Source organism: Halichoeres trimaculatus, unplaced genomic scaffold (assembly GCF_033239565.1).
Source record: "Halichoeres trimaculatus isolate MK-OKI-2021-1 unplaced genomic scaffold, fHalTri1.1 fHalTri1_scaffold_5, whole genome shotgun sequence".
In the NCBI taxonomy this organism is placed as follows: Eukaryota; Metazoa; Chordata; class Actinopteri; order Labriformes; family Labridae; genus Halichoeres; species Halichoeres trimaculatus.
The window spans coordinates 37,963,216-37,985,763 of NW_027437183.1; the positions used below are offsets into that span (position 1 = coordinate 37,963,216).

The 22,548-nt window shown below is 40.7% G+C and overlaps 2 protein-coding genes across 4 annotated transcripts; one reads left to right on the plus strand and one right to left on the minus strand.

Moving 5' to 3' along the window:
- Positions 1-1,303: 1,303 nt before the first annotated feature.
- Positions 1,304-16,340, minus strand: rad17 (RAD17 checkpoint clamp loader component). 2 transcript variants are annotated; one of them, XM_074671148.1, is made up of 17 exons: positions 16,200-16,340; positions 15,889-15,962; positions 13,869-14,096; positions 12,100-12,168; positions 11,274-11,412; positions 10,973-11,112; positions 10,439-10,491; positions 9,554-9,679; positions 7,382-7,451; positions 7,190-7,301; positions 6,921-7,115; positions 6,463-6,560; positions 6,106-6,252; positions 5,003-5,131; positions 4,674-4,794; positions 4,452-4,509; positions 1,304-2,006 (listed from the first exon to the last, which is right to left on the minus strand). In XM_074671148.1, the coding sequence occupies exons 2-17, from the start codon at positions 15,919-15,921 to the stop codon at positions 1,826-1,828; spliced, it is 1,899 nt and encodes a 632-aa protein (XP_074527249.1). In that variant the 5' UTR covers positions 15,922-15,962; positions 16,200-16,340; the 3' UTR covers positions 1,304-1,825. The 2 variants fall into 2 exon arrangements, with proteins under 2 accessions (XP_074527249.1, XP_074527248.1); XM_074671147.1 differs by having other exon boundaries at positions 13,869-14,099.
- ak6 (adenylate kinase 6) lies at positions 16,304-21,854 on the plus strand. Of its 2 annotated transcripts, XM_074671150.1 has the most exons (6): positions 16,304-16,541; positions 16,628-16,704; positions 18,983-19,075; positions 19,217-19,275; positions 19,418-19,563; positions 21,231-21,853. In XM_074671150.1, the coding sequence occupies exons 2-6, from the start codon at positions 16,668-16,670 to the stop codon at positions 21,418-21,420; spliced, it is 525 nt and encodes a 174-aa protein (XP_074527251.1). In that variant the 5' UTR covers positions 16,304-16,541; positions 16,628-16,667; the 3' UTR covers positions 21,421-21,853. The 2 variants fall into 2 exon arrangements, with proteins under 2 accessions (XP_074527251.1, XP_074527252.1); XM_074671151.1 differs by having other exon boundaries at positions 16,304-16,704; positions 21,231-21,854.
- Positions 21,855-22,548: the final 694 nt, after the last annotated feature.

Genomic DNA, 22,548 nt, shown 5'->3' on the forward strand with positions numbered 1-22,548 from the left:
GGATTCAAGTCATTCCTAAGCCACACAATCTACTTTACCTTCTCAACAAAGACAGTACGGCGAAAAGAACAGTAAAGTATATCTACGGAAGAGGATAAGGGACACTAAAAACAAAAAGGTTCCGAAATGCATTTTTAATTATTACTCGGAGATTGCAGTCAGAATTCTTGACTAATAATAATAATAATAATAATAATAATAATAATAATAATAATAATAATAATAACGATGATGATGATAATGATAACGATGATGATGATTATAATAATAACAATAATAAAAATAATTTTAAAAATTATGAACCTGGATTTTTTTTCCAGTGGCCCTTCCTCCCCTCCTAATGAAGAACTATCTAAACAAAAAATACTTGAATTTATGAAATTGTAGACCTAAAAAACAGGATACATTTTTTATTTTTTGCTATTTTTTGCCATTTAAATGAATTTATACACACAGATTTAAAATCTGTATTTTCTTCCAGATTAGTCTTTTTGTAGATGTAGTTATCTTCCCAGGGCTGTAAAACTTGAGGTTAGCCACTGGTGCATGGAAAGTTGGTGGGCTGTTGATATTGCAGGAGGTGAAGTAGAGCAGTGGCAGGCTTTATTAACAGATGTAATGAACATTTAGTTCAATAAAATGTTAGTGCATGATTTTATTAAGTGTCACTGTCATTAATCATTAATTAAACTTTTTCAAATGTATTTTTAAAGCTACAGGAAGCTACAGCTAAGGAGTCAGAATGCTGCAGGAAAGACCCCTGGTCTAACCGTGGACTGTCACGGTGTGTGAAATATCATTTATACTATAGCTGTTAGTTATAAGTACAACTGTTTTCTACAGAGAGTATTTGAATTTTTATGTGTGAGGTTTTTATAGATTGACAATAGCCTTTCATTTACTGAAAAGATTATTTAATTGTTTTTAATTATGTCACTTTGAGTAGATGTATTACTTTGAGCAATAAATGGAATATTTCTGCCTTTCTGCAGACAAAAAAAAGTCAGTGCGATTTTTCAGTCAACCAGAATCAAGTATTTAACAGAGCCAGGACATCACTAGATTAACTGGTTAACAGTCAGATAAATGTCAAGATGCATGGCTCTTTATGTAGGCCTATACAAAAATCTCCAGACCATAAATTTTGAACGAACCATTGATGAGAATCATATTCTGATTTATTTTGAAAGGAGAGCATGAACTTCCTGCATAAAGACAGTTAGCTGTCAGTGTCCCCAGAGGGAATATTTAAAGGAGCTTCACGTGAGCTGCTTAGTCAATATTGGATGAAGGGGTGTGTGAGTATAACAATAAGACAGTGCGCATATTAGATTCACTCCTTCCTTTAATCCACAGGCTCCACGGGCTCAGAAACACTCTGTTAGACCGTCTGTCAGTCAGTCAGTCCATCAGCAGTCACCCACAGAGCACAGAGCACAGCTGAGGCCTGAACTCGGCCCAGGGAACGTTCATGTTACACAGCAGAGCAACAGACAAGAACAAAAAACAAGTGCTGAACAACAACAAATAAATACTGAGTAACAGCGTCACATTCACACCTCCCAGAACACACTCTGAGCATTAGACCAGTCCTCGCCTCACACGCATGAAGACGGCTGCCACAGGCCGAGCTGGGCAAGAAATTAAAGTCTGAAAACTTGAGCATGAAGTGTCCTTTCCTTTCATAAGAGTTCAGTCTTTTCACAGTGCTCAAATCTCCCTCCTGACTCAAAATACAAAAAAGGACAATGTCATAGTACAACAGAGTGTGTGTGTGTGTGCGTGCGTGTGTGTGTGTGTGTGTGTGTGTGTGTGTGTGTGTGTCTCAGTCACTGTTGTACTCCTCAATGATCAGCTCCTCCTCCAGCACCTGGCTGCTCATAGGTTTGGGCTGACTGGCTGATAGAGCATCATCACCTGCAGCCTGATCTTCCTCCCTCTTCTCCTCCTCTTCCTCAACGTCCAGCCGAGCTGGCTCTTTGTCTGTCAGAGCTTCCAGCTTCAATCTGCAGACACCCACACCCACACACACACACACACACACACACACACACACACACACACACACACACACACACACACACACACACACACACACACACACACACACACACACACACACACACACACACACACACACACACACACACACAGGGAGAGAGACATAAAAGCAGAGTTCACTCTTTTTGGGTAGTTTTGGTGCTGACATAGTCATAGAAAACAATATTATTTGGGTCTTAAAGGATCATTCAAGATGCTATGGAAACAGCTGGCAGACAATGAGTTAGGAAGCCAGAAAACTCGCTTACGTGTCCTATTGCACACAAAACAAGGGATGCACCGATCCAACTTTTCTGGTTCCGATACGATACCTGGGCTTTGGGTTTTAACTGATACAGATACCAATCTAATACCAGTGTTTAATAATAACCTGCATATCCTAACTGTGGGATAAGACTGGTAATGTTTTGGGTAAAAGGTAGAAAATGAGCATATGGAATTACTGAAGTGAACATTTATTTAAACTATAAAATATTTAAATGTTTACTAGAAAAAAAAAGCTTCAGAATGTACAGAAATTCCTTTTCAGTTGTAAACTTTTATACCCTGTAGACTGGAAATGCAGCAAAAACAAAGACAGTGCATCAGAGGTAGGGCTGGGACAATATGCTATTCATGCCATTTGATTCTATAGCGATTTTTGGGGTGCCGATTTAAGTTAAATTGCTATTCTCCAATGACAGTTAAATGATGATAATAATGTTTACAGACTACATCAGGAGCCGTATTTTCCCATAAAATGCACATCACCTGAGTTAGGGGTGGGCGATATGACCTAAAATTTACATCACTGTATTTTCCCTTCATATTGCGATAATGGTATCATATCCCCTATCGTATCATATATCTTCCAACATGTAAAACATGGACTCTTTTCAAAACCTGATTCTGACTCTGTTCTGTGTTATCAGTGTACCCGTCCTACCTAGCAGGTGTAAAATGTCTAATACTGGGTTAGAAAAAGGCCTTTGCCCACAATGTGCTTTTGGAAGAGAAACTTATCCCATTTCAAGCTTGAAGTGCACTGTACTGGTGAGCAAACTGGGTCTGAGGAATGAAGAATACTTACAGAAAAAAATAACTTTTTGAATTTTATTTAAAAAGGGCGAGCAATTAACAAATAACATTTTGGAGGCCAATAAATTTGTAAAAATAAACATGACCAGATTGTCGTCCTGCGAGTGTTCCTAAGTGTATGTTCTGTGTGTTTTCTGAAGCCTGGCAGATTGTCTAATGAAGCGCTTAAAATTTCTGCGCTTTTATTCCTCTAACACTGCTGCTGTAATACAAACAGCTGTAGCATGAGACAGAACATTTCACTGACGTCTTTTTTCCCGTCGCTATTGCGCTTTTCGGACAACAATCAGACTTATACTGCGAGCGGTGGCAGTGGTTTTTACTGAAGAACAGAGGGCGACAGTTCAGACTCAAGACCAGTCGGATGCACCAGAGCAGGCTGTCTACTTGTGCCTAAACTCTGCTCGGCAAAACTCATATTTTGTCGTTGGCACGTATTTGAATGATAACGAAAAATAATCGAGAAATTGCTTAGTTTTGATGCTATGATGCCCTGAAGCTCGTTAGACTGTAAAAATCTGTGATTTGGGCGCAGTATTGTTGAAGCCGCAGGGTTCAAAAATGTAGCGGCTCAAAGTCAGAAAACTACGGTTTCCGTTTGTTTCAAAAAGTTTTCTTGAGAGAGCTGTGTGTCTTATGATAAGTGAAGCGTGGCAGGGGCAACATTCTCATTAAAGCCAGTGCTTTGAAAATAAATCACATCTTGCTCATTCCTCAACTGATTTTCATGCAGTTTACTTAAGCGTTAATGTCAAAATATGTGCTATCAAGACAGAACATTTGATTACAATCAAAAAAAATTGTCACCACTGAAAAGTCATTCCTGGTTTCCTCGTTTCAACCATACAGCATCATGTGTGACCGTATGCAGCAAAATGTGAAGGTTTCCTTGTCTTTTTAGTTTTTGAGCCTTTACAACCCTGACACTTTGCCCCCACTAGCTTAGCCTTGTTGAAGACACACCGCTCAAAGGGGAGTGTCCTATCTACTTATTCAAGTCTATGGCAGCGACCCTATTTATCATGGTCATCTACTTCCTCTTTCAGCTGAACACTGAGGCGTACTGAGACCTGTCACATCCAACCGCAGTCTGATAGCAATCACATAATGTACATGTGTCCACCGAGCTATGCTCAGTCTGTTCTGGGTCTGACTGAACTCATGTCCCATTTCTTGCATGGAAACATACTCTGTGTTAGAATTTTTAAACCAGACCTGAGCCCACATCATCAGCCTGAATAACCAAAGCTTGTCCATGTGCCCCTAATAAGCCTCAGTCCAGGTGCATTATGGGTGGATAGATGTGTGCATACCTGGTGGGGCCTCTTTTCAGAGACATCTGACCCACGTCCTGGATGAAGGCGATCTGAGCTGAGACACAGAAACACACAAATGTTTGAAATGTTAGCACACACACAGCTCTGAAACTGTAAGAACATCTAAACAGATCATAGCAACACTTTTAGTAACACCAGAAAATTGAGCTGATGTAAACATAGCCTGTGTGTGTATGTGTGTGTGTCTGCGTATGTTACCTTGGTTCCTCATGGGGTTGGTCAGCTTGGCCAGGTAAGGCAGCAGGTGAGTCTGCAGACTGACAGGTGACAGACAGAAGCTCCTGAACAGAGACTGAGCGGCCTCGCTGTTTTCCCGATGCTGACCAATGGAAAAACAGTGACCTCATCATCATTAACGTCATCACCACCACATCATGTCCAAAAAGAAGAGTAAAAACCAGAGTGTGTAAAGCTGAGCACTGGTGAACCTTAAACTGATGTTCTGATGTTACTTTGAAATGCATATTTCTGCCACTTCTGCAAACTGCAAACAAAGAATAGAAGTGTGTTTTCTTTGAGTGTGTTACCTTCTTGTGAACCAGCAGCCAGTGTGGTTTGTGCAGGGGTCTGAAGCCCACGGAGACCTGCTGAGAGTTGGAGTGGAGGAGCCCCCTGGTGGCCACTGAACTGCCATAACCGCCCATGGTGCTGCGACTCTGACAGACACAACATGAATGGAACATGTGACATTGTTCATGTGCTTCAGTGACTCTTGTAAAACAGAGTCATGGTTCAGATGAAGAGCTTTTTACAGCTCCTCTCCCTTCTTAGACCCAGACCTGAACTGGCTGCAGCTGCAGACATATCCAGATGCTCTCCTTAATGCCAGACAGAGACATCAATTTTTTTATTTGTTTAATTCTGTTAACATTAGAGGTTTGTTTAATAGCATCTGCATTAAACTCTAATGGCTGATGGCTTCAAAATTATGCTGACTGTTATTTGAATTAACTATGTAGGAAAATTTGTGAAAAATACAATTAGCATAATAATTTGGAAGGCAGAGTAGTATCTGCAGATTTCAGCGAGTCAAATTTAAGACTTTTTAAGACCTTTCTGATTCCATCTTGAAAGAAATTGAAGGCCAAAAACTCTATAGACAATGGTTGGGGATCCTGCTGTATGACAATCCCAACAGACATCTTCCAGCCAACTCTTAATTAATTTGCTCTTGCCCGTTGATGCAGACTGCAAAGATATAATTAAATGTTTGCCGAAATGTGAGGGGTGTACTCACTTTTGTGAGATACCGTACTTATTACATTTTTTAACAAATTTAATACATTAATTTTAGATACATGAATTTAAGACTTTAAGGAACGGAACATGTGTCTTTAGTCCACACCTTTTTTTTGTGTTTTTTTTGAAGAATCAGTGATAGAATGAGTTCAGGATGTGTTACGGACTGCTCCAGCTTCACCTGGGTGATTTTCTGTTCCTGTCACATTTCCCTGGACCTGTGTCTGCAGTGATGAGGAGCTCTGCTCCGTTACATCCCTCCTCTTCTCCCAGGCCTCTCTGACAAATGGATTTTCAGCCTGAACTTCGGCTTCAAGAACAACAGTGCTTCCCTGAACAAGATTCAAAGCAGACACGGACACGCAAAAGGTGGTTTACTCTTAAGACTGACCGTCCAATCAGCAGTGAGTAGGTCGGCGTCAGACAGGTACTCGCTGGCCCGCTCCACATCCTCCACCTGTGAGAAGAAGTCCAGGTAGTTCTGGTGCAGGTACAGGTTGAAGAACTCCCCGGACATGTGAGAGCGCTCTATAACCAGCTGCATGCACACACACCAGACACACAGACAGACAGACACACAGACAGACAGACACACAGACAGACAGACACACACACACACACACACACACACACACACACACACACACACACACACACACACACACACACACACACACACACACACAGGCTGTGAGAGATGTTAACAGCTGCCACCTGATGACACTTCAGACCCTAAGTGTGTCTCTACCTCAGGGTCCACCAGTAACGGTTCTCTGTGATGATTGGAGAGGTGGGACGGGAGGCCGGGTCCTGGTTCAGCAGGTTCAGAGCCTTCATCACTCCCTCCTGAAAATGATGATGATGATGATGATGATGATGATAGAGAGACACACAAACTGATTCAGCTCTGAGAAACAAGTCAGACCACTGAAAACCAGCAGAACAGCAGAAAAGGCAGTGTTCCTCTAAGACTGCAGGTCTTGAGGCATCCAGAGATTTGTGTGTTGAAGCTGAAGTGAGCACTGCAGCAGCAGCACAGGGTACTCTCTCACACTTGTGGGACAGCACAGACAACTAAAATATAACCCAAGAACCTCAAGCAGCCCCTGCTGACAGACACATTCATGTGGTTGATCTGGGGTCTTTCTGTCACAGAGATCCTTCCTGGACGGTAAAGTCTGGAGCCAACTGCAGGGGCTGACTCACGTTTGCAGTGCAGGATCTTTCCCAGGGCTCTGAACAGGAACAGAGAGGCATCTTTCCCTCCAATGGCTTGTTCTTCCTCCTGCTCCTTCCCCCGTTTGGACTTCTTCTTCTGGTTTGTTCTGGAGGTAGCTTTCCCCACAGAAGTCCCTGCTCGGTCCTTCTTCATCCTCCACAGCCTCTGCTCCAGAGATGAGTCTGCAGTGTGGTGAGAGGTACAGGTTCAGGGCAGGACTACACAGAAGTTTTAGGGATGAGGATGTGGCCCTGACCTGTGAGTGAGGAGAACTGGAGGCTGTTGATGGCACTGCGGATATCTCCTGAGCTTCCTGAGCACAGCGTCTCCAACTCTGCAGGGTCTGAGACACACCTCCTCCCTCCGCTCTGCTCAGAGGATTGACAAACAAAACACTCAGACACATGAAGCTCTTTCCAGCTCTATCACCTTCAGGACATCTTCTCACCTTTCCTGCCTCCAGAGCAGAGATCCGGCTCAGAACCTTCATCATGGTGGTCGGGGCCACGGGGTTAAAACTGGACACAAAAAAACACAACACACACTCAAAGGTGACCATGTCTGATTAAGATCACATCTTCAATGCAACAGTGATGGCAGAGAGCTGACAGCTGAGGAGCTAAACAAAATACTGCTCACAGTTCTGCACTGAGTTCTGCACAGCAGGTTCTACTAAGATAACCTGTAAACTACCATCAGGTAAACAACCAGAGGAACCATCAGGTAAACTACCAGAGGAACCATCAGGTAAACTACAAATGGAACCATCAGGTAAACTACGAATGGGACCGTCAGGTAAACTACAAATGTAACCATCAGGTTAACTACAAATGCAACTATTAGGTAAGCTACCAGATGAAAGGTCAGGTAAACGAGGTAAAAATACAAGAAGAACCATCAGGTAAACTACTAGAGGAACCATTAGGTAAACTACAAGAAGATCCATCAGGTAAACTACTAGAGGAACCATCAGGTAAACTACCAGAGGAACCATCAGGTTAACTACAAATGCAAGTATTACGTAAGCTACCAGATGAAAGGTCAGGTAAGCTACAAGAAGAACCATCAGGTAAACTACCAGAGGAACCATCAGGTAAACTACAAATGCAACTATTAGGTAAGCTACCAGATGAAACATCAGGTAAACTACAAATGGAACCATCAGGTAAACTAACAGAGGAACCATCAGGTAAACTAACAGAGGAACCATCAGGTAAACTACAAATGAAACCATCAGGTAAACTAACAGAGGAACCATCAGGTAAACTACAAATGGAACCATCAGGTAAACTAACAGAGGAACCATCAGGTAAACTACAAATGCAACTTTTAGGTAAGCTACCAGATGAAACATCAGGTAAACTACAAATGGAACCATCAGGTAAACTACAAATGGAACCATCAGGTAAACTACAAATGGAACCATCAGGTAAACTACAAATGCAACTTTTAGGGAAGCTACCAGATGAAACATCAGGTAAAATACAAATGGAACCATCAGGTAAACTACAAATGCAACTGTTAGGTAAGCTACCAGATGAAACATCAGGTAAACCAAAATGGAACCATCAGGTAAACTACAAATGCAACTGTTAGGTAAGCTACCAGATGAAACATCAGGTAAACTACAAATGGAACCATCAGGTAAACTACAAATGGAACCATCAGGTAAACTACCAGAGGAACCATCAGGTAAACTACCAGAGGAACCATCAGGTAAACTACCAGAGGAACCATCAGGTAAACTACAAATGGAACCATCAGGTAAACTACAAATGCAACTTTTAGGTAAGCTACCAGATGAAACATCATGTAAACTACAAATGGATCCATCAGGTAAACTACCAGAGGAACCACCAGGTAAACTACCAGAGGAACCATCAGGTAAACTACCAGAGGAACTATTAAGTTATCTACCATTGTGAATAATTTAAAAAGCACACCATCATTGATTTAAATTAGAGCCATCTGTGAGTCATATTTTGGGATCATTTAGGGTTTTTTTTGTTTTAACTTTTTAAAAGAGAGGACATTTATCTGAAGGAGCTCTCACACTCAAACACTCAGCGGGGAGGAGGAGGGGCAGAGCGGGCATGAGAAAATTTTGAAAATTTGTACCATCAGGTAGCCCATGTAGAGAAACTTAACTTAATGGGTTGATATGAAGAGCTGGGAGAGTCCAGCAGGATCACACAGAGAGCAAAGCAAGCCCCAGTGAGCAACTGAACATTGGAAAACAATCTCAAAGTCACTCATAAGCGGTCTGTCCAACAATGCGAACAACAACTTCATTTGTCTAGTTACCTGCCTCATTCGTTTTGAGATTTTTTGGGGTTTGTTTTATTTTGTATTATACTTTAAATATTTTTATCACATCATGAATGAATTAAAGACAAACAAACAAACATGACACAGGGCTGACCAATCAGAGGTGTGAGCCTTACTCTGAGTAAATGCAGTGAAAATGCAACACACAGGTTGAATTTTAAAGGTCTACACATTTTAAAGGCCAAATTAGGTTGAAACACAAAATAATCATGATTAATTGACTAATCGAAAAAAATAACCAATAGATTAGTTGGCATTAAAAATAATGGTTAGTTGCAGCCCTATGTCAGACCTGATGCTGGTGATGTGCAGCTCCTCCTGGATCTCTCTTGGAAAAAGAAAACGTGAGCTGCTGTCCCCGCTGAGGCTGTCAGACACGATGAACACCAGGGGACATCGACTGGTCTTTACAAAGCGCCTAGAAAACACACAGAGCAACACATGAAGCACAGGGTCAGACAGAGCACAGGGTCAGGATTTACTCTGAGTTCTCACCAAGGTTGTAATAGTTAACTAAAACGAAACTGAAAACGAACATTGCAGTTAACTCAAACTAATAAAAACTAGAAAAGAAAACAAAAACGATAAGTAAACTAAAACTGTACCTTGTGTTCATAAAACTAACTCTAATTAACTAAAATCATAGACAAAATTTCCTTAGTTATAGTTTCTGACAATGTTAATAGCCTTTAGGATTTAAACTAACCCGACACATTTTCCCAACCAATTTTACAATAGTTTTCGGCAGTTGTCAGCGCCGTACAGCACCATCATAGTGACTTACTGGGACGTGCTTGTTTACTGCACTGACTGGTTGTGTGCTGTGCTGCGACAAAACGTAGGGGGGCAATGAATCAGAGCATCTGTAATAGTTTTATTGCAAGTGAGTCTGACTTTATTGTTACAGCACTATGTTGGACTTGAAAATAAACAGTATTAAAAAATATTTACTCTGACCTTTTTGAATCCTGTGCCTGGTTAATAAGGTATGAAAAAACTAAAACTAAACTGAAACTAAACTAAAACTAAGCCTTGTTGCAAAAACCAAACTAAATAAAAACTAGAATGCCTGCTCTAAAACTAATGAAAACTAGACTGTAATGAGAAAACAATGTCAAAACTAACTAAAACTAAACTATAATGACAAATCTAAAACTATTATAACCTTGGTTCTCACCTCAGGACATCGTGCAGGCTGCCTGGCTGTCTGTAGAACTGGTTTGGAAAATCCTGAGGAGACAGCAGGCAGGGTTGACCCACATTAATGCAAACACAGCATCGTAGGATCATCAAAACAACCAGACCATACAAGAGAGCACACAGTGGTCAACAAGAAACTTCAAAGGAAACATTTTCAGATCTCTGAGATCAAAATGTTGTATTTCTTTGTGTTTTTTGTTAACCTATATCTAACCAGGGAACCAAACCCACTGAGATTAAATCTCCTTTTTAAGAGTGTCACAGTGAAGAGGGGCAGATAAGAGACAGATAAGAGCAGCTGCACATACAAACAGAAGACCAGGCATCTTGGAAACATTTAAACACATCAAAGCCATCCAATCCAAGACCAAGCAGAAAGAGTTAGTCAGCCTCAAACAGTCTGCTGGTCTTCTGTTTGGGGCATTGAGTGTAGACCGTCCAGCCTGTCCAGCCACGTCAACCCTCCTCATGCTGTGCCAGGGACAGGATGAAGAGGAATAACTTTATTTACCTCCACCAGGATGACCTTCCTGTCTGAGGCTCCTCCATCACTCGTCATCTTCAAACAATTATACTTGTTAGCTCTAAGCAGGAAGTCCTGAAACTGGGCTAACTGGGAGGAGGAGAAGGAGAAGTCCATCATCCGCCAGTCTGGTTAAAGAGGAAGAGACAGAGTCACACACAGACAGTATCAGCAGACACTGTGTGAGCCCTAACTCAGCTCTGTGATAAGCACTGGCTGTCAGTAACACAAACATATGAATTAACCCACAGAGGTGTGAGCCAGGTAACACCACCATCAGGGTCCTCACCTTGATCACTGCTGCTGTAGTGGTCCAGGTGTGTGGGGTTGGTCCACTCCTGGACCCGAAGACCCAGCTCTCCACACAGAACCCGGACTGTGGCTGTCTTACCACAGCCGGAGGGTCCAGTCAGTAGCAGCACGCCCCCCTGTGGTGGAGCACAGACAGAAAACTCTTTAACTGCCTCTGTGAACAAAGGCTCACCCCCTCCACCACCCAGTTAGCAAGAAGGGACTCAGCAAGGACTCCTTCGCCCATGTGCTGCATCATTCTCAGTCCAGTTAACAAGTCTGAAACCTGTTTCTCCCACAGGCACCAAGGCCTGCTGACACCTGACTTTTTGAACTGCACAGAGAGGAGAGCTGATGTTGTTCTTCACAGCTCTGGATGAAGCAACAGGGCAGAGGGTTGGGATGTGTACCTTTCACATTTGAAACTATACAGTGCCGATGACCGGTATCTGGCAATCGGTACCGGTACTCAACAGTATCAATTTTCTGTAATTTTTTTGTGTTCACATGGTCAAAATATCAATTAGTTTAGAAACAAAGTACATGTTTTTTTTTCAACTACACAAATTTATTCTTCATTATATAACCTTGCAATGCTGTGTTCATGTCCAGCATGGAAAATTGGCTACCACTCCCTCACAGTCACAAAGATGCATTTAGGTACCTAAACATGGTACCTTTTGATTCTACATGTATCAGTACCTGGTACTTTTGACAGAATTTGGTCAGTACCTATAAAAGTACCTAATTCAATACCCATCTCTAGCAGAGAGGATGATTGAAACAAGATTCAGCTGCTGAAATGAAAGTGAAACTTCAGGTACCTGTGAGGAGAAACCTCTCAGCCAGCTCTCCACTTCCTCAATCTTCTTCTTGTGCACAGCGAGCTCAGCCTGCACACACACACACACACACACACACACACACACACACACACACACACACAGACACAGACACAGACACAGACACAGACACAGACACACACACACACACACACACGCACGCGGGCACACACACACACACACACACACACACACACACACACACACACACACACACACACACACACACACACACACATACATAGAGAGTCATCAATACAACAGACAGTCTCCATTACAGTTGAATTGAATTGTTACAGGGGAAGTTTCCAGTTTTTTAAGCAGGCTCATGCCTGTGATGAAATTCTGTGTTGAATCAATGCTTTTGTCCCTGTAAAGCAAGAATCCTTAACCTGCAGTTCTGGAGCCTCATGTGGCTCTTTGACTTCTTTGCAGTCCTTGTAGCTTTAAAAAAATATTTTTGAAATAAATATTTGTTATTTTTCTTAAAGAGGGTATTGATGATTAAAGACACTGACACGAAATATAATCATGATTTAACATTTTGCTGAACTCAATCTTCATCCCATCTGTCAATAAAGCCTGTCACCGCTCTACTTCACCTCCTACAACATCAACAATCCACCAACTTTCCATGCACCTGTGACTAACCTCAAGTTTTACAGCCCTGGTAAGATCTACAAAAAGACAAATCTGGAGGAAAATACAGATCTTAATTCTGTGTGGGTGGATTCATTTAACTGACAACATGCCAGCTTAATACACATGCTTGATATGTGGTGAGACAGAGGAAAAGAAGGATTATTCAGGATTATTATCATTTTATGTTATTTAATTCAAGTATTGTTTCAAATGTTTATACATTTTTTGAAAATTTATTAAATGTCACTTTTTTCAGTTGTTGAAAATTTTTAAAATGCAGAAATGAAAAATGAAATCTATATTTTTTGTTATCATTGGAAATTTTACCAATTTCCAAAATTCTACTAATTTTGTGATTTTTTTTTACAAATTTCAGAAATTTTAAAATCTTAGGAATTTTTTCAACTTTTTTAAAATGTTTTCGATTTTTTTTAATTACATTTTTTCTTTCATTTTTTGCAAATTTCAAAAATTTTGAAAGTTATGTTAATTTTTTAAAAACAAAAAAGATGTACAATTTTATAAATTCAAAAATGTCTCATTTAGATAACTATAGGGATGGGTACCTTTCACAGTTGAAATGATACGGTACCAATGCCTGGTACCTGGCAATCGATACCGGTACTCAACGGTACCAACTTTCTGTACTTTTGTGTGTTAATGTGGTAAAAAATATCAATTTGTTTAATAATGAAATATATATATTTTTTCAATTTAACATATTTATTCTTCAATATATAAACTTGGAATGCTGTGTTCATGTGCAGCATGGAAATTCGCCTGCTCTTTCACTTCCTCAAAGTCACAAAGATGCATTTAGGTACCTTAACATGGTACCTTTTGACTTTACATGAATCGGTACCCAGTACTTGTGTCAGAATTCGGTCCCTACCTAAAAAAGTACCTGCTTCAGTACCCATCCCTAGATAACTATTCATCAGATTTTAACTGTGGTACAATTTTATCCTGTTGATAGTCTTTATTGTGAAGATTAAGTAGATTTGTGCCTCATGAATGACTTTCACCCAGGTGAGCTGAGGGAAAATGACCCCTGCTGTACAGCTGCTGCATGATGTTATGAGGTTATGATGAACAACACAAAGTCTGACCTGTGAGCGAGGTGTGTATCGGTCCACCCAGGGTTCATTCTGGTCCCTGTGAGCCAGCTCTTTGAGCAGAGAGGACTTCAGAGCATCTGAGCTGCTCTCTCCTTTCCTCTTTCTGCTCTTCTTTGCTTCGCACTTTGAGTTTAAACCCTGACCCCCTTTTCTCCGGGCAGGCACAGAGAGACTGTCTGCTGGGAAATCAAAGAAGGATGGATCCACCCAGCTGTTCAACTGCTGGAGAGAGTCAGACACAAAGAATCAAAGATCTATCAGCAACAACCTGGGACTAAAAAGCATGGCTTCTTCAAAAACATTTTAATTCAATGGGTCAGATCAATAAATTACAGCCAAACTATTACACTAAATCCAGTTCAAACTGAGGGTTTTCCTCCACTTTACACACAGAATGAAAAGCTCAGCTCAGGCCTTTAGCTGTCACTGGAGCCAAAAGCCCCATGGACATCAATCCATACTGAAGAAAAAAGTGTTGACACTTACAAAGTAGAGCTGAACAATTAATCGATTTTAAACCAACATTGCAGTGTACTAGAATGCAATTTTCAAATCCCAAAGGCTGCAATTAGAGAAAAAAAAGGTTTATGTACACAGACATGGAGGGAATATAGTAACTTGTACTTGTTCTCCCTTAAAACCAGCAAAAGGCAAAATGCTGTTTTTTCTGGCAAAACAAACCCTGTGAGCTACAAAGATCCATCTAGTAGATCGTAGAGCCACGCCCCTTTGTCACTTTTTTCTGTATGGTTTGTTACTCTTACTGACACTGGAGGTCAGTAAAATTTCACAGTATTCCTTTTTCTTTTTCAATTAAGGAATACAAAAAAGACTTGTTTAAATGTCAACAGTATCTTTTGTTGGTTAGTCATACTATGAAATTACTTAAAACTTGTGTTAAGTGAACAATGCAGAAGATAAAAGTCCACCCCCCCCCAAAAAAAAATCGTATGCTAAATCGCAATCATAATATCGGTCTAAAAAAAATCGCATTTAGATTCTTTTCCAAAATCGTTCAGCCCTATTACAAATAAGGAGAAGGATAAAGAAAGTTATGACAGCGTGTCAAGAGAGTGGAGAGAGAAGTATCATCAAGAAATTCAGAGCAGAGGGCCACACAGTCCAGAAGAAGTCTGGGTCTGGGAGAGGTAGGAAGACAAAGATCTCAAACTGGACTCTGGAAAGAAAACCTCTAAAAAGCCCAGAACAACGGCCAACCTACCCAAGTTCACTTAGCTGAGTCAGGAACTGTCAAAGGGCCAAAGGAGACAGCCCTGATGTCCCAGAAATGGACTTGCAAGCCAAGAGCATGACCGCTGACTGGCCTAAACAAAGCCCTGACCTGAATCCCACTGAAAATGTGTAAGAGGGGGCTGAACTGAAGAGCAGGGTCCATACCAGAAGACATGGAGGAGCTTGTGTGATATGCCAAAGAAGAATGGTCTGAGATTCCTCGGGAGGTGTGTCAAAGACTTGTTACAAACTAAAACAAACTACTGCAGGCTGTTATCAGCAAAAGGACACATCTGACTGTTAGCACTAGGCAGGGTAAGGATTTAGACTCCAGTAGTTTTTGGTTTTGTAAAATAATTTGGTTTCTGTGTGAAAAGTAGGGGGAAAACCTTTTGACCTCCATGATACAAAACATGATTCATTCATAAACACCTACGACTGGGCCTGACCATGGAAGTGTAATACTGTCCTGTGGTCTGGGGGATCCAAATCTGATATTCTTTTTGGAAATAAAGGACGCTGAGTCCTGGGCCCCAAAGAGAAGAGGGAAATCCTCTGCAAGCCAAAAAGGGGACCAAATCTGACTTTAAAATCCATAAACTGGTCCCCTGGGTTCTCAAACCTTTGCAGAGCGATTAGAGCAGACAACACACACAGAGAACGCACACTGTGGCTGTGTGCTCTTCATTTGTTCCTAGAGCTGCAACATATAAACAATCATATTTTGATCATATCTTCACATAAACAGATGACAGAGCACTCGTGTTAAATTACTGACCCTGCTAAGAGGAGATTTCTCTCCCACAGACATCCTCACTGAGCTGCTTCAGTTTAACAGCAGCACCGAGCACCCTGAAACACACAGCACACAGTTTCTATTAAAACACCAACGACACACATTCACAGGGATAATACATCGCATTACAGCAGGCAGCAAACTAGAGTCAGGTCTCTCCCTTAGAGTACATTTCAGGGTCTCACTGTGTGTTTGAACTGTACCACATTTCTCAGCAGGTTAGGGTTTTAGTTTAGATGACCTAAACTGGCCTTATTAGTCATTGGGTTATCTCCTTATGTTAGTAAACTTACCTTGTCGTAGCATGAGTGTCAGTATCAGATTGCCCGCCCCTCTAAATCTGAATCAAACCTGATAAATGGGACACAGACTTGAACACTACAGAAAAACACCCCTTGGAGCTGAGTCCTGTTTTTAACTTTGGGTTTTATCTCGATAACTTTGAGACTTCCTCTCAAACTTTGTTCATTTAAATTCTGAAATCCGTTGTCTGCCGCAGATTGACTGTGTACTGCCGTAAAATGGCCGCGAAGCCTCGGACGGTTTACGGCAGTGTTTGTGCACAGTGGTGCTGTGTGGTGACGGTAGACAGCCAGGAGCCCAGGGACCGTGTATTTCACGTCTCAGTTGTCCAGGTGTGTTTGTGTGCTTCTGTCCGTCAGGTCAGTGTTGTAGTGCTGCTTGTTTCACCCAGGATAAAGTCAGATATTTTGTGTTGAAGGTGCCGGACACAGAAACACGTGTGCGCTGCTCACAGAGGCATGAAGATGAGGAAGAGACCAAACATCCTGTTAACAGGTGATTAAACTACCATTTTCTGATTTTATTACTCATCACTTTACTGTATTTAACTTAAGGGTATTGTGTACTATCTGCTAGAACAGTGTGTTTCATATTTTTAATCTTTCAAAATCTTCACCGGCTGTTTCTAGAACACGGGAAACCAATCAGTGAGTGTTGTATGTTTTTTAGGACTCCAACTATTAAACCTAAAAAGATCATATTAGTCTATCATAATATATATATATATATATATATATATATATATATATATATATATATATATATATATATATATATATATATATATATATATATATATATATAAAAGGTATGTATGTAAAGTACCCTCCATCAGTCTGACTACAGTCTGATCCCTGTACTGTACAGTCTAAGAGTTGTCCACCAGAGGAACCACATGACTGCCTGAAGAGCAGCTCTGATGATACCAAATATGAGGTGTATTTCTATGCTAATGACCAGAGCCTGACCGATATGGCATTTTTGGGGCTGATTCCGATACTTGGGGCAAAATAAAGCCGATATCAGATATATTGGCTGATATCTGATATATTGACCGATATCTGATATATATGGGCTGATACATATAATAAATTCATTGATATACACAGGATATATACTGTATATAATCACAAATCATTATAATACCCATATGATTAAAGACAGAGACAGAACACTATTAAAATAAACAAGTAACTTTAATTATAAATCTGTCAACATAAGAACTGTAGTGTAAACCAATGATAAATAAGAACAAGCTGTAAACACAATAATAAATAAAGAAGTCAAACTTTAAACAAGGTAAGAAGAAAAAAAGTCAAACTGTAAACACACAATGAGCAACTTACACAACGTTAAAACGCTGTATTATAGTCTTACATTAGATAATGGTGGACATGTGAATTAACAGTAGCATTTATCTCTGTTTATCTCACAAAAAAACAACTTTCGGGACCCAGCACACAGACACACAAGAGCAGGAGTGACAGAATCTCAGCAGAGCAAAAAAATTTTATAATTGGCTACATTTTGGCCGTGACAGGCATAATCGGCTCGGGCTCTACTAATGACGCGAACTTTTTTAAAAAAGACAAGGAAACTTCACCTCTCGTTTTGAATTAATACAATGTTTCAAATGTGTGCCTCTTGGTGTAAACATTTACAAGTCATGTCTTTTTTTTCCCAGCCGCACTATAAAGACCATTTAGCCATACCCAAGTATACATCCTCACCTGGACAACATTATCAGAGATCTATATAAAAATCAGTTGAGCGTATTGCATGCCTTTATCTGGGTTAGAAAGAATTTACATGTCTCCACAGATCCCAAGTCAGAATATGGAAAATGCTTCCTGTTTTTGATCCCATATCCTCCTGACTACCAGGAAAAAAAATATTGTCATAAAGATTTTAAGATTCCCTAATCTTTGTGAGGTTATTAGAATACTGAACACATTTTTTTGGAAAAAAAACTTTTTTATATTTCAGATATTATGTATATTACAATGCATATTACAATGCTAAAATACAGTAAAAAATTATTCAGACAATGTTTAAATGTGTTGTTAAGAGTCCCATATAAAATATGCCACCAAAATTTTCAAGCCAAAATTTGCTTATTAAAAAGTTTTATACACTTACTTTTTCTCTTCCCATAAATTGCACTTCCACTTAATGAAAAAGAGAAAGGTACCAAAGCCCCACCCTTGATCATTTGGTATCATTGAAAAGCCCTAAATGTCCTCTGTAGATGGCATGAGGAGTTTATTCAGTAGTGTGAAGTAAGTGGAAGATATTTAGGTTTACAAATGTCCTCCACAGAGGACAAATTTGAACTACTGGTAGTCAGGAGGATATGTATGTAACCACTGATTCACCTGCACAGACACCTCAAAACCATTATTTTAGACTGTATCATTACCTAAAGTTTGGACATCTTCTGTAAGCTGCAGATTGTGATGCTGCTGCAAAAGCATGGTGGGTCTTAGTGGTGTTTTTCATCAGGAACATCACTGAAATAAAGTCAGTTACAGGCTCTGCATATCCAGTGTGAATGTGCCAAAAATCCACACCAGGGGTTGATTTTTAAACTGCCCAGTGGTCCTCAAGTAATACTGATCCCGTATGAATAGTGTCATAAAGGGGGCTCTTCAGATGTGAACCTGATCCGGTCTCACACAAGGATGTTTTTTGTGACTACAGCTGTAAACAGGCAGTAGTTTTCAGAGGACATGTGGTCTGATGTGGTGTTTTATGTGTTTTTTCTCCCCTGCAGGGACCCCTGGTGTTGGAAAGACCACATTAGGGAAGGAGCTGGCTCAGAGGACAGGACTGACCTACGTTAACATTGGAGACCTGGCTCAGGAAGGTGAGCAGTGTGAAATGAACATGTATAACAAAGAAACACTCTCATTTACTCAGAAACACTGGTTCCTGTGCTGCCACTGTCTGTGTTCTCATTGGCTGCATGCTAACAGTACTTCACACTGAGGCTGTCTGTCTCCAACAGGACAGTTGTATGATGGCTATGATGAAGAGTATCAGTGTCCCATTCTGGATGAAGACCGGGTGAGTTTTCCTCCACACTCGGACCCTACATCCTGACACGTTTGTGGATATGAGGCTGTTTCTTAACACAGCTGTGAGAGCAGTGATGAGCTGCTGCTTGGATCTAGACCTGAGGTAAATGCTTCATGTGACTCTGCTGCAGGTGGTGGACGAGCTGGATGAAAAGATGGAGGAAGGAGGAGTGATAGTGGACTACCACGGCTGTGATTTGTTTCCTGAGCGCTGGTTTCATATTGTCTTTGTCCTCCGCACGGACAACACACAGCTGTACACCAGGCTGGAGAGCAGGTAACCCCTCCTCTTCATCACTCTATCATATTCAACACCATTTCAAAACAGACGGGACATTTTAAATACAGACGGAAATCATTGATTTACAAATGGCACAAACCCATTTTTAGTCACAACAGAATATAGACAACATATTAAATCTTTAAAGTCAGACATTTGACTATTTGATGAGAAGATGAGAAACAGCTGTTGGAGCTTTTTAAGACTAATTAGGTTTATTGACAGCGAGTCAACAAGACAACTGGGTATAAGAACCAACCTCTTAGAGAGGCAGAGTCTCTCAGAAGGAAAGCTGGCCGGAGATTCACCAGTCCTTGAAACTGTGTTGAAATATTGTGAATTAATTTTAGAGTGATAATCAGGAGACTATTTCAGGTATACAAAAAAAAAGAAAAGAAACCATGCTTTTTTGCTTTATATGTCCAGAACAGGGGTCTGCAACCTGTGGCTCTGGAGCCACAAGCGGCTCTTTAGCCTCCTTGTAGTGATGCTGACACAGTCAACATTTCCTCCATTTTTGTCCCTTGTGCTAACTGCAGACTGTGAACATACCACCACCTGACCTCCATCAGCTCATATTTCTGCTCATTTTCATTACAGTTTGGTCTTTATAACATCTTTCTGGTAAGAATAGCAGAAAATGTTGGTAACACAGTTGACGAAGAATTAGTGCGCCCCATGTACAGACAATCATTCTGATGAAATATTGATGAGGAGGAGCTGAAACATGTCACTCTTTCTTCAAGGTTCCCACCAAAAAGGATGGGACCTCAGTTGATTTGGGTCATGTGACTTAGGAGCAAACCATTGCTGATTTATAGGGATTTTTCAAAGGGTAACACAGTTGACAGATTTCTCTGACACACACAAAGTGAGTTAATTTATCTAAATTAATCATTTAAACAGTTTTTAAAACACCTTTGTCGTGTTTAAATGATTACTTTGAAGGATTAATACTGAAAAAAAAACCTGAATAAATGATGGAAGCTGTTAACTTTCTGTATTAAATGAAAGTGAAATATCACCAAATGACCCACTGTAAAATTGGTCATTGCTGGAAAAGAATATTTAGTAAAATTGATAGGGATGTCCCAATGTTACATTTTCACTTCCGATACGATACCGATACTGCAGCAATGAGTAATGGCTGATACCGATATTAATCTGATACGATATCAGCATTAAACATGCATACTTTTATGACTTATTCTGTAGTATGTCTGCCATGTTAGAAAAGGCTTGATTAAGTGATATTATTCAAACAAAGAACAGTAGTCAGCAACAGTAGGTATGATGAAAAACTGATCCATTTATTATTAACCAATAGGCAACAGAAACTGCTTATATCGTAGTGCTTACATCGCAGATTTTAGATGCATACCGATACGATACTGATACTTTTTTTTTTTGCTGATATCAGACCGATATCCGATATCAATATCAGACTGGGACACCTCTAAAGATTGATGAGTGTACCCCATGGACTTCAACTGTACCTCTTATTATGAAATCACTCTTTAGAAGCGTGTTTGTCAGTGGGAAGACTTTGAATATCCTGGCACCTACAGTTCATGGTATCCTGATTCCAGCAATCTGGAGAAATCTTTGTGCTTTAGGGACCAGAGCAGGCTGAAGATGACCTCTTCCTGTGTTTGACCTGACAGAGGCTACGCAGGAAAAAAGCTGCAGGACAACGTGCAGTGTGAGATCTTTCAGACCATCTACGAGGAGGCCATGGAGGCCTACAGCCATGACATCGTCCACCAGCTGCCCAGTAACAGTCCAGAGGACTTGGAGAAGAACCTGGACCAGATTGTGCAGTGGACCGAGCAGTGGATGAAGGACCATAACTAGTCTGGCTCTTCCTGCAGGGCCTGGACCTGCAGCTCTGTGGACTGTAACAGATCATGGTTTTCATTGACTGTGTGACCCTGCAGACTGATGTCTGCTGTGTCGCCTTCATATGGACTTGAATCAACACACTCACATCCCAGCAGATTGTTCATCATGACACTCTGTAAAAAGGTGTGTCTTTATATCTCAGTAGTTATTAAACACCTTTTAATGTCTTCTGCAGTCATTTTAGTGTCTCACACGCTGTCTCTGGTCCTGGTCTGATGTGTACTGGAATCTGGAGAAGGTAGGCTTTAAATGTCTCTTTCAGACTCTACTCGTCTCTTGAATATCTGCTGCTGTAAGTGTTTTAACCATAGCCTGTAGAAAATGGAGAGCGTGTACTGTTTCTACCACTGTACGATTTGAAGCCGTAATACCCCTGTCACAGGCCGTTGTGCAGCCAGAGTCTGCGCTGTAAAGAATCTGTGTGGAGCTGGGTGAGAAAAAAAGAAGTTTTTTTTTCTTTCAAAAGTTTAATCACTTCTTGGTTCCTGAAAAAACTACACAAGAACATCAGCTGTCAATCATTGTTAAACCTAAGGTCAAACACAGTTTTTAACCTCTATTAACAAATGAAAAAGAAACTTTTCAGAAAAAAAGAGGACTTGAGTACAACGCAGCCCAATAGTATCTTCATATCACCACAGTGTTTTTTTTTTTTAGTTTAATCACATTCCATGTGAAATGCCTGGATACATGGATTTTTTTTTTTCAGACAGCCACCAGGGGGAGTAGTTTTTGTGGAGACCTCACAACTAGCCGAATGAGATGATGTTCATTTTTTTACAGTCTGTGGTCATGACGTTTAAAGATATCTCCATATTCCACTGCAAGAATGTGACCAGGTCTGTTGTTGAGTCACTGATGATACACCGCTTTGACAACACACACACACACACACACACACACACACACACACACACACACACACACACACACACACACACACACACACACACACTAGAAGCATTCCTACTTGGCCTCAGAGTGTAAAAAGACACCCCTCTGTTTGTGTGCCAGGAGAAAAAATAAGTGTTTGTAGAGGAAGAGAAAACCACAGTTCCAGGTGTGATTTCGTCAGTCAAC

What these genes read in the sequence shown, in the direction of transcription:
- rad17 (XM_074671147.1), bottom strand. Translation starts at nt 15,921, where the DNA reads ATGTCTGTGGGAGAGAAATCTCCTCTTAGCAGG. An exon ending in CTACAGCAGCAGTGATCAAG is followed by an intron (nt 11,113 to 11,273) that starts GTGAGGACCCTG and finishes CTCTTTAACCAG; the next exon opens with ACTGGCGGATGATGGACTTC. An exon ending in TACTCACTGCTGATTGGACG is followed by an intron (nt 5,132 to 6,105) that starts GTCAGTCTTAAG and finishes TGTGTCTGTCAG; the next exon opens with AGTCGCAGCACCATGGGCGG.
- ak6 (XM_074671151.1), top strand. Translation starts at nt 16,668, where the DNA reads ATGAAGATGAGGAAGAGACCAAACATCCTGTTAACAG. An exon ending in TGGAGACCTGGCTCAGGAAG is followed by an intron (nt 19,076 to 19,216) that starts GTGAGCAGTGTG and finishes TGTCTCCAACAG; the next exon opens with GACAGTTGTATGATGGCTAT. An exon ending in TACACCAGGCTGGAGAGCAG is followed by an intron (nt 19,564 to 21,230) that starts GTAACCCCTCCT and finishes TTGACCTGACAG; the next exon opens with AGGCTACGCAGGAAAAAAGC.